At 41.4% G+C, this 12,130-nt stretch overlaps 1 protein-coding gene across 1 annotated transcript in view; it reads right to left on the bottom strand.

Moving 5' to 3' along the window:
* Positions 1-11,792, bottom strand: part of CUBN (cubilin) — a 143,939-nt gene extending 132,147 nt beyond the window's left edge. Inside the window, exons 1-10 of the mRNA XM_008629880.2 lie at positions 11,673-11,792; positions 11,394-11,523; positions 10,982-11,074; positions 9,955-9,993; positions 9,072-9,173; positions 8,068-8,171; positions 4,262-4,388; positions 2,646-2,814; positions 1,769-1,900; positions 505-600 (exon numbers count right to left, since the gene is read on the bottom strand). Of these exons, the coding sequence (XP_008628102.1) occupies positions 505-600; positions 1,769-1,900; positions 2,646-2,814; positions 4,262-4,388; positions 8,068-8,171; positions 9,072-9,173; positions 9,955-9,993; positions 10,982-11,074; positions 11,394-11,523; positions 11,673-11,791 (1,111 nt within the window). The 5' untranslated portion in view covers position 11,792. The remainder of the gene's footprint in view (positions 1-504; positions 601-1,768; positions 1,901-2,645; positions 2,815-4,261; positions 4,389-8,067; positions 8,172-9,071; positions 9,174-9,954; positions 9,994-10,981; positions 11,075-11,393; positions 11,524-11,672) is intronic.
* Between the last annotated feature and the right edge of the window lie 338 nt (positions 11,793-12,130).

Genomic DNA, 12,130 nt, shown 5'->3' with positions numbered 1-12,130 from the left:
TTCAGTCTGTCACAATGACAATACCAATGTCTGTAAATGTCCTGGACATTTTGAAGCAGAGTCTTTATACAATTCTAACTTATTTAATCTTTTGACACCTTCCCTGGTCAGTGCCCAGTTTGACCATGGAAAGAGCCATGGTGTTGTTTTGTTATGGCCACCATCATGGGAAGTGGTGGGTGTAGTCAAAGGGTACTTATGGGAAGGGGAGTAGTAAAAGCAGTTGTATAATTGGAAAACTGCATCAAAGAAAAATGGTGAACATCTCCACAGTTTTAGGAAAAAGTCCTCTTTTTGGTGGAGCCTAAATCTGCTTCTGTCAATGTTTATGGAAAAGTCTGCTGGCTTTAGCTAACCTGCCTGTAAAATTCTTTGGGTTAGGCAAAACTGACTGTGGAGAAGGGGCTGCAATCTAGATATGTTGCAACAAAGGGGATTAATCCTAACCAGATCCTCCTTGAATTCACACTGATTTGCCTTACAGTCTTTAAGAAAGCATCATACCTGGACCTGAGGTACAAGTAGCCAAAGGATGGCACCCTCCATTATTTACAGAGCAGATATCAACCCGGGTACATCTTTGTCCATCTCCCTCATAACCTGTTCAGAGGTAAATCTCAGTTAGTCTGTAACAAACTATGTTCTTTGAGAATCAACAGCAAAACAATCAACTGGTGAGCAAAACATTAATTCATGGTGTAAAATCATAGTCTTCTGCAGTTAAAATGAAAAAAATTGAGATAGCTGCTGAAGTAAAACCTGGCATATTTATTGTGGCTCCTTCATTGCAGGGATGGATTCTGACTATAAATAAATCCTTCCATGGTTGCAGAAAAAAAGATACATTAGTGCTTGCCAAATATAGGTGAGGTCAGTGATGCCATAGAAGCCCATGTCTCTCAGCCACCATGCTCTGCTCTCCCTACACATCTGTACCCAGTCAGCCCTGGGTACACATCCAGGCTTTTTCCTCCTGCACACCAGAGCAGCCCTTGGATCTCAAACATGACCCCCAGTTCTTCTCAGGACGTTCAGGAGGACCAATGCCCTGCAGCACGACTCTTCATGGCCAGAGCTGACATCACCAAAACTTGTCTGAGGCCACATGGTGATATCCCTTCAGCACTCAGTAACTGGGAGCCTTCACTACATGCAGCCTATTGCCATTTAAATAGCAATCAAAAAGTCAATTAGAAAGACTTTTTCCTGCTGTATTTCTTGTAATGATACCATACATTTCAGAAAGCATTTTAAATCAAATTGTAAAGTTGCAACTTCCACTGCTTGACCTGTACTGCAATGGAAACACTCAGCCTCCTCAGACAGCATTCAGAGCGTGACAATTATCAAGGCCTTTTTTTACTGCAGACAATACAGCTGATTTATGGCACACAGGATACTTCTTCAATTAATACAGACAATGAAATTACTATCATAATTATGCAATCCTTGTTTCCCGTTAATGATCTTGTAAAGGAAGTACTTCACCAAATCTAGGCTCTAACACTGAAAACATCTACCTAGTACAAAAGAAACACATTTCAGAGGATCATCTTTACAGGCATACTCTATACAATGTTCATTAATAGCTGAAGCAGTTTGAACATCCTTGGACTCTGCATTCTGTATTACAGTATTGTGTATGTGATATTCTTTCTATGAAACCAATTTTCAGCTTCTTAAATCTACCCCAAAATGGGCTCAAATGTGTTGAATCTTCATCTTTTTAAGCCCTTTCATAGTATTATCAGCAGGATATTCATTTTACCTGGTGGACAGAGCCCACAGTGGAATGACCCAGCTGTGTTGATACACTGGACCATTGGTACTGTTGAGCAGCCTCCATTATTAATTGCACATTCATCAATATCTTTGCAAGTGTAGCCATTTCCTTGCCAGCCTAAAAAGCAGCACAGAAAAGACATCAGAAAGAAAATGCCTGGCCTTTTTGGTTTCTTCTTTGACCAAATCTTTTCACAGAGTACAACTGAATTGCACTTCATCAGCACAAGAGTAAACCTGTCTCTCTCAGAAGTGATTAAAATTAATACCAGTCTGAAAATTAGGTTTCAAACACAACACGTTGGAGATGTGTGTGGAAGAATGTTTTATTTTAACTGCATTCTGGATATTCCAGATTCAAACACACTTTTACCTAAAGAGGATGTAGTTCTGGTCCAGTGCATGTATGTAGATTTTGCAGCAAAGCTTTATTGCAACTTCAGTTAAATACTTTAAAAACTCCTCCCATAGACACCACCTGCCCAACTCAGGAAGAGTAATCATAGGTTATATGGTCTGAGGGGACAATCAGATTTTTATATTGCCTTAGGGCAGGAAACATGCAGATATGAAAGTACTGCAGACCTATTACGTGAAGGTGATAGGACATGATGGACATGAAGGTACCTGTGGACATCAGATCTATTTAGGTGCTCAGTTTAGAATGAGATAAATCATGCATTAGACTCTACTGCCTGTGTTACCTAGATAGGACATAACCTGAAAGCATTTATTCCCTAGAATACAGACCAAAGCATTTCATGGAGTTACTCTCATGCGCATCCTGTGTCTGTGCTTATGCTACATGAGCAGCAGTACCCCTGACACCCCATCCCACCTGAGAGCATAGAAGGACGAGATACCTGTGGGGCAGGGACCACAGGTGTAGGAGCCTAGAGTGTTGTGGCACTGCACAGGTGGATCCTGTGAACATGGAGGATGAGGGAGGCTGCATTCATCGATATCAGCGCTGCAGGCAGGGCTGCCAGGAGGGGACATCCAGCCAGTTTCACAGATACAGTGGTACTTGGGCTGCCACAGAAAACACCACATTGCATATAGAAGATATTTGCAATAGTCAAGAAAAAGGCAGGAGGAGTTAATTTCATAAAATGACTTTCAAACTATAGCAAGAAATCTTTCAGAGCATTATATGTCTTGCATATTTTGTTTGGTAAGTTGTTTCAGTAGTTTTCTCAATCTATTTCTTCCTCTGAATTTACTTATTCAGATTATGGAAGCAACTCAGGCTCATTCATTATGTTCATAAAAGAAATCTGTAATTTACCCCAAAGCTCCTAGAGAAAATAAGATCAATTATGAGCTGTACATAAACTTGATTAAAAGTCCTCAACTTGCTTTTTAACCAGGGCAAACAGATCAGTGTAAGCAACCTGAAATAATCTTGGCTATTTTATCTTAATCAAATTATTCCATAGTCTATGCAAGGTGCAGCACTGACATTAAATTGCAAATACATGTTTTCTTTTAGGAAAACAGTTTTCTCTCTAGTAAACTTTACTAATGGCCAGATTTCAGCATTTATCTAGCTTTGGTCCAATTAAAGCTAATGGGAGCTTGTTGATTGTCACAGGAGCAGACACTGTTAAGCCAACACTGAACCCTTTTCAAAAGCTTTCTCAACAAAAAGTGGGCATTAAATAAGTGATGAGTTGTGAAACTTCTAAAAATTAATCAAAGCAATTATTTTACAGCAAAACACAAAAAATATGTGCTGTGAATGGAATGGTGCATGGGCATATAGGAGTATTAAGGAGCACAAGCTTGGCTGGGTGGTTTTGGAGGGCTGCTCTGAGTGGAAAGAACCAAAGCTGGCATGGTCCATCTGTCTCTTTGGAGTGAACACCCTGTACCCAGATCCTCGTCCAAATGGAATGAGCCAGCTTGCCCCAGAAGAGCACTCAAGTGTGTGCCAGCATCCACCCAGTGCAGATGCCTGGAAAGATTGGGCCTGGAGTCAGACACCACATCCAGCTGACACTGAGGAGCACCAAAGATAAGCAGCAGCCACCCAGTCACCGTGCAGCCCTTCAGCTTCCAGGCCCCTGGCAGTAATGTTCCACTGGCATGCCTTTTCCCAGGAAAAATAAGATTCATTATGTTTGTCCTTCTTAATCATTTAAGCAGTAAAATATTCTAGCAACTTAGAACTCCCAAAATAATGAACAGTAAGAATATTATATTTCAAATAAGACTTTAACTTATAAAAAAAATATTCCCAAGCTCCCTATGGATGTAGTAGTAGATCTAATACTGTGACAAGAACCTCTAACAAGACATAAGACATTTTTGATTCTTTCTGCCATCCTTGGTACAACAGAGAGGTTGTTATATTGTATAGTGGCATTTCTTGCTGTTTTTCAGCAGCAGTGTGTGCTACACAGTTTTGTCATGCTCAGCAGTATTTGTTGCTTATTCATGCTGTGCTGTGTAATGAAGTTTATACATTGTTCCTTACCCTGTGGGGCTGATCCCTTTCTCCATCTACACAGAGGCCATGCTCACAGAGAGTCTCAGATCCTTCCTGGCAGTCATCAAACTTCAAGGCACAATGAGGCCCATAGGTTTCTGGAGTACAGGAGCAGCTAATAGTGAAAGTGGAAAAAAATCAAAATTTTGTCTTTCTACCACTGTTAAAGATTGTTTATTACCATTCTCCACTCTATGGTGTTTTTCTTAAGAAATACATCTCTTTAGCTATATTCACAATCCTGCTAATAATCATGCACAGAGGCCAAATCTCCTGTTCAAGACACTCAAGAATCACATGAGACTTATGTATATTCATGGCTGTCTGGCCCTATGGGAGAATCTACAGCCTTTTGTTACATTCATAAGCACAAATCCAGAAAAAAAGAAAAGTCTAACATAAGATTTAAACTGAACATGAACCTGGAAAACCCCACTTCAGTCAAAGAGCACCTAAACTTCCTTTTTCAGTTTATGACCATCATATGATGCCAAGTGCCAAAAATCCTGCCTCTGGCAATATGCAGATATGCCATGTCTGGCCTGTACTAGAGAGTGAGGTACCTTAATCCCCACACCACAACAAGGGGCAGCTGCTGTCTCAGCAGTGCATCAGCTTTTAGGGATGTGTGGTGGGCAAGAGGTGGCATTTGGGGTTGGTGGGGTGGGAAGAACAAAGCAGTGGATTGAAAGAAGACCTTCTACTGGGAGGATCTGTTTTGAAAGCTGCCAGATGCATCACATCATTATTTATAGGGCAGAGCTTAGACAGTATTATACATATGTGGTGGAACTGAAATGGGGAACTTCCAAACCATCGGATAATGTTTCCCTTTTCTCTGGCTCTATTTCCACATAGACAAAATGTGAGGCTCTGAAATACAACTGAAAGGGATATAAATGTACAGAAAACCTCCTGTCAGATCACTAGCTACTTATTAAAATGACAGTGAGACTCTCATTTGGATTCAAGTTACATGCTGCATTGTCTGCACCTTGCAGAGACATATGGCAGGTACACACCCATCTTGGATTGCTTTTAAGGTGCCTAATGAAAAATGCTCAGTAAGAGCATTTCTCTGCAGAATTAGAATCAGGGTATTCCAGTGCAGCTGACCTGGACCTTGGAGCAATTTATATAAAATAAGCTGCTGCTGTCCCTTCCACTATGTCACATGCTCAGCTGAAATAGCATGATGATAAGCCAGTTGTAGGTAACTAAACAGTGCACCCAGGACAAGCAATCCACAAGAACTTAGGCTTCAAAAACCCACAACAGCTTAATGCTTAACTGCAGTCTGCAGTGCAAGACAGCGTGTTCATTATTGTAAGAGGCAGCAAGCAGAACAACACCTTCCCATCAGTGCAGCAGCTCAGCCTGGGCAAGCACAGAGGCAACAGGTCAGGGAACCAGATGACTTTTGTATGTCTAAAGTACATTCAGAGCTTCATGCTCAACTTCAAAGGACACAACAAGGCAATGTGACCATCTCCAAAGGAGGAGAACAATGGCACTGTCTCCTGTCTAGTCTGGCAAAGATTAATCTGCTACCCATCCTAAGTTTCTCAGAGAAGAGCTTCAAGAAGTAGGTCACACTGCAAGGCACTTCAGCCAAATTGTGATGCACTGCTGCTTGGCACTGCCATGGTTTTCTCACATGGCTCATGGCACGTTGTGACGAGGCCCCTGTTATTTTGGTTGTGACACAGAAGTCTGATAGACATGGGGCCTTCCACAGCCTTTCATCCAACTGATGCAATGGCCACTTAAGGCTCTGATTGAGGAAGGTGTTTCCTGGATACTTGCTCTTTTTCCTCATACTTCAGTGCTTTCCTGAGTTACAGGAAAAGCATGCAGGTAAAGAATATGAACAAGGAATGAAGACTGCATTATGTTCCATTTCATGCAACCTAATCCAGTACTTCCCACCACCTGGTATTATCTCTGCAGGCTATGGAAATTCAATTATTACCCTTTTCTTTCCTGCAGTCCACACTGGTGTATATAACCATGCCAGAGCAGTAGCGGGGTGACCTAGGTTGTAGAGCCCCAGAAAGCTTAGCAGCAATGTCCTCACAGCTGCTGAAAAGAGATGTCATGCTCTGCCTGGGGATGGATTTAGCATTTGGGGAGCACTCAGAAATAAGTAAGACAATATGTGAAAAGAGATAAAAGGCAGTACAATGGACTTGGGGAAGGGACTATATAATAATCCTGAGTGTGTAATGAAAAAGCAGTAATATTAAGGTTTTGATGACTTATGAAGAGGTCCTAGTTCATTTCATGAAGCACTGATTCAGCAAGTACCAAGGAGGGCAAGAAGTACATGAGGGAATCATGACTATACTAACACAACGACAACGCTTGCAAGAATGGCAGACCTTAAACCTTAATTGAGTCACACACCTGTACATCTCTGAGCATAATAAAAAACAAATAAAGGCAGATTACTTTGTGTGTTGTTTCCTCGACAAATATCTGTTGCAGACAAGCTAGAAACATCCTTTAAAATTGAAGTAAAGCTTACAAGGAAGCATCATGCACCAGTGACACCTCAGCAGACTGTGTTAATGCTGAAGCATGAGGAGCACTATAGGAGGACTTCCTTTGTTTGGGGTTCTTCCAAGAACTCACAAAGCACTATAAGCTAGTGTTACATCAAGCAAATATTTGTGGGGGCTAAGATTTTCGGTCTGAAGCAGGAGACAAAATGCTTTGCAGAAAGCTGTGGCATGCTCTCCAGCGTGCTTGTTCCCATTGCACAGGGATAGCTTTGTATTATATTTGAAAGTTATTTATTTACCAGATTATTTGACATTTTGGATAATGAGACACAAAATGTTCAGGCTGGCTTGCCCTCAAGCAAGTGAATGTTTTCTAAGGAGCTGGGCACAGCCAGAGAAGAATATGCTCCAGAAGCCTCATGCATATGGGGCCCAGCACAAAGGCAGCCCAGGCACCCCCTTGGTCTGACAGCTGCAGACAGCATTTCTCTTCCCCTTCTGTCTGGCAGCACTGTGCATTCCTTGCTCTGCTGCTGTCTCAGCAGTGCCTGTGTTTCTGGAGGGGATGGAGGCATTTCACAGAACTGTTTCTGATTTCCCAGAATACTCTGTGTTGGAAGGGACCCACAAGGATCATCAAGTCCAAGCCTTAGTGAATGGCCTGCATGGGGATTAACTCATGATCTTGGTGTTATTAGCACCCTGCTATGACCAACTGAATGTGCTGGGAATGCCAGTGATCAAAGGTGCCCATATATCCAGGAGATTTCCAATTCAAAGCCTTTTCTGGGCCAAGCCTGTTCACTCCCTTCATACCCTCACTCCCTCTGAGTTCAAGGGGTGAGAGTGGAGGGATGGTAACGTGGCTGTGCTCTGTGGGCATGTTGGTGAGTGCTGGTTACAGACCATCATGAGCATCTCACCTCCCCAGCTACATCCCATGGTGCAGGATATTTCCATTAAAGCATCTGCACCTACAACAGGGGGGTGGGTCACTGGAGCCAGCCTTCAGTTTGCAGCCTTCTCCCCTGGCATGGCTGTGTGATGGATCTGGTTCCTGCTGCTCTTCTTGTGTCAAAGCAGGCAATGGCTTTGGAGGCCCTTCTGCATCTGTGGTGGGCTCAGTGTACAGTGCAGTAAGGATCTTATATTTTCTCAGGCTGCTAGGGTTTATAGTGCATAGATATTAAACAGACTTACTTCTAGAACTTGTGCTGCAGGCGCGATATGGGGTAAAAAAGTAGCAGAGTATTCTACACAGGATATTTGTGCCTAGTTTTGAGAGTTTACCTGTAGCTGCCTGGTGTGTTCACACAAGTGGCTCCATTCTGGCAGCCTAATGCTGTTCCAGCAAAAATCTGGCATTCATTAACATCCACGGAGCACAGGGGGCCCTAAGATGAAATGGAAAACCAGTTTATTTTCCAAATAACTGAGAAAAGAAGCAAACCATGGACCCAATGTTAATATAGTTTTCAAAGATACACAAACCATGGGCTGCTAGCAACACAGCTTCCCTTATGAAACACAATAACAAAACTATTTTTCAGCTGTGTTTCTGTGACCCTTGCTATCAGTGAGATGGGGATAAAATATTTCAGATGTAGAAAGCATATGAACAGCACATTTTTGTCATCCCTTCACTTTCCAACCAGAAAAAGACTCAGAAAATTTTCTTTTTAACTGTTTCTATCAGGAAAGCACATAAATTTTGACCCAAATCTTGCTGGGCTAACTTTTAAGTTGAAATCCTTTGAGAAGAAGATATAACATTTCCATCTCTGGTGCACAGAATAGCACCATTAAACCATTTGCTAGTAAAGTCTCTGGATTTAAAAAAGTCAGAATGGCACTGATTATTTACACACCCCATTTGTCCTACATGTTCGAGATTGAATAAACATCCATCCCTTCCCCCATTCTCTCTCTATCCTTGTGTAAGGTCAACAGCAAGGCATGCAGTTCAGTTCAGTGCTCAGCAAAAACCAGACTAATTCTCTGCTGTGGGAACTGCCAAGAATCACTGACTTCATGGGCCATCGCCTGTGTGTAACAGTGCAGGGTTTGGCCCAGTGCTTTGGGCTTCTTTCTTTTTTACATGTATAGATTGATATTGTTGAGAAGCAAACGAGCTGCTCTCCAGCCAGTGAGTGATACTGCTGCTTTGCTGTTCAGTGTATCTCACTCTACCCTGAGCAACCCTAAAATGCTGCGCTTCGTGGCGATCACGCTAACCTAGATGCAGACTTACAGTTAAAATACACACTCTGTAGTCAAGGAGGTTAAAGACTCACCTGCCAGCTGCTGGGACAGAGGCAAAAGAAACCATCCAGTGAGTTTACACAGGTCCCTGTGTTCTTACAGGGGTTACTACTGCATGCTCTCCTCTGGATGTCCTGAAATGCCAGAAAAAAGTAGAAAATGAGGTTTCTGCTTAGTTGGTGTTCCATTAGCATTTATTTTCTGTGTAAACCTTCTTTTTTCTTTTTTCTTTTTTCTTTTTATTTTTTTCTCATTCTTTCTTGGATTCCCCCTCCAATTTTTTCAGCAAGGTTGATTTGTAAAAGTTTTGAGCTATTTCACTTATCCCTGTACAAAATAATCATGCTGTGATTGATACTACACAGAATGGCCAAGCCCTAGGATGAGAAAAGCCCTGTAAAAAGTAAATAATAATAGAGACTGTTCTTCAGCAGCAGCGTCTAGATGGAGGGTTATCTTGTCTTTTTGATTCCATGGGTGATTCATCTGACAATTGTTTTTACAGCACCTTTAGGTGTGGCTTGTCACAAGCTCACTGGAGAAGCAAGCAACAGCTGAAACTTAGCTAGTTCCAATACAATAAAAATTCAGTTTGAGTTTCTGGTCTTTATCTTGACAGACCAGTGAAGGAAATGTTTACTTCTCCTTTGTATCTACTTGTTGTTCTTGAATGTACAACTGTTTTTCTGCTAAGAAATGCAGGCTCCTACACAGTTTATATTTTGTAAGAAGGCATATCACCTCCTCCACAAATCTTGGTCCTTTTTTTTAACCTTCTGTTACCAAAAAAAGTTTTCCTGAGGAATGCATGAGAGGAAAGAAATCATTTAGCTATTTAATCATTGAAACCTCTCTTTATTTACTTGGGGCTGGGATTTTCTTTTCTGCTCTCTAGTTTGCTTCCCATTTACTTACCTGCTGTAAGCTTTGAAGTTTGTTATCAAGACTCAGGATCTGCAAAAGAAATGCAAATTGCATTGTGCTTGGTATGAGAGTGACCACAGAGGTACTTGCTGGATACTGATAAGCTAACAAAATGTATTCCTCTGAGAAAAGAGAATAGCTGATATGTGAAACCAGGTGACAGTCGGAACCAAATGAGGCCCCATTCACTGTGATTTTGGTGGGTTTGGCTGTTCAGAAAATGACAGCTTAAACATGTCCCAGTCTGGATCCACAAGGCAAGACTCAGTCTTGCAAAGACATGTTCAGGTGCTCAAAACCAAGAATGTGAATATTCCTGTGGGATTGTCCAGGTCCTTGCATGCATGACAAGGACGGAGGTCTGGGACAGAGCACTGACAGGCAAGAAGAGGGTCACCAAATCTCAGTGGGTTGTAACCACAAACAGCAAGCTGAATAAGGGAATATGATAGATACATACTAGCACCATTTCCCTAAAGGAAGATCTCTTAGGCTATAAAATATTTTCCTATAAGGAACTTGTGGAAACACTGTAACAAAAGACACTTAAATCAGGCAATGGTTTAAAAATTTTCTCATGGAAAAAAATTTTCAGGAGCACGGAAGTGACAAAACTACTGCATAGGTCTTTTCTTTCCACAGAAAATCCCTATAGCCCATTTCACCCGTGGAATGGGATGTCTGTTTAACAACTATGAAAACATATATGGTTCATTTCCAGAATTTATCCGTAAATATTAGAGGATATAGTCAATACAGATGCTGACAATGAAAAAAGAAGAATCACAGTAACTGGAAATTTTTGGGGGATTTACAGAAATTTTTGCATTGTCTCCAGAGCTTCTGAATAAGCATCTCAAAATTAAACACAGACTCCAAGCTGATGTTAAAGAGGGACTCTGCTCCAGTTCCCTGAACTGCGTCCAGAAATACTAAAACAAATCAGTTTGTTTAATATTAGTGCGAGGAATGGAAACCTGGGAATGTTGGAGGAGGATAACGCGAAGGTATGGCTCACCTTGGAGGTCAGCAGAGTAATCTGCTGGGATACATTCTGAGAGGCACTGCCGGCTTTTTTAAGTTCTTGAATCTCTGTGCTACTCTCTCTAACCTAAACAACAGAGATAATGTGAAACAAACCTTGACTTTTCAAAAGCTTAGGAAAGTTTTGTCCTTGCATAACTTTACTATTATAAAGTCCACTTAAATACAGAGAGCTCTACTACACACACAATTTAATCTTGTAATTATCTTCTGTGATGGCATGATTACTTTACAAGTCTGCAATAGCTAACTTTTATATTAGACTACTGATATAGATAATATAAAATAAAATAATACAAACCACATCAAACACTTGTGAAAACAATTTAACCATTAATATGTAAAACTGAAAATGAAAATATATTAAGGAAAAGTAACTATATCACCTGACTAAAAAGTTCTGCAAGGTCTTCTTCATTAATTTTTACTTTCCCCAATGGTCCAGTTCTAAATTCAATATTTTTGCTGGAGCCAGCATGGAACACTAAATTACCCTGCTCGGAGGATAAACGAGGCCTGTTGTGTTATGGAAAAAAAAAAAAAAAGAGATCATTTAGTTACACATATCTGCCAAAGAGTGTGTAAAATAGAGATGCAGTAAAGCCATTCTGCTCCCATTACCAGCACTGCCAGGCCACCATATCAACAAATGCAATGGTACTTACTGCTCATCATAAGTGGCTCTTTTCTGCCTCTTTTTTTCATGGTGGTTTGGGTCACAGCTCAGTCCAGCAAGTAATAATAACACAACTACAAGCCCAGGGACAGGAGGAGTCCAAAGCATTGCTCTCCTTCAGCTGTCCTGAGCTTGAAGTGAAACCTCCAGTGCTGGATTGGGCTGTTGTGAGCCCAGGTGCCCTTTGCTCTCACACAACTCCTTGTTCACAAGGTGCCCATTCTGCTGCCTTGTCTTGCAAGGGTGAACTTTATCTCAGATACCTTAATTAAAGATTGACAGCATGCAAATCCCCTAGATATTAAATGCATTTTTCTGTTTTTGTCTTTTGGTGTCAGGAGCTTTGAGAGATCATTAATTGGAATCTGCCTGTATTTTATCAGTATGTCTTTGCCCTTTGTACAGCTGAGCACCCCTGTCTCCCTGAGCACCTTGTAATCTGCAGCT

Source organism: Corvus brachyrhynchos, unplaced genomic scaffold (assembly GCF_000691975.1).
Source record: "Corvus brachyrhynchos isolate BGI_N302 unplaced genomic scaffold, ASM69197v1 scaffold142, whole genome shotgun sequence".
Taxonomy (NCBI): domain Eukaryota; kingdom Metazoa; phylum Chordata; class Aves; order Passeriformes; family Corvidae; genus Corvus; species Corvus brachyrhynchos.
This window is presented reverse-complemented; position numbering and strand designations above follow the sequence as displayed.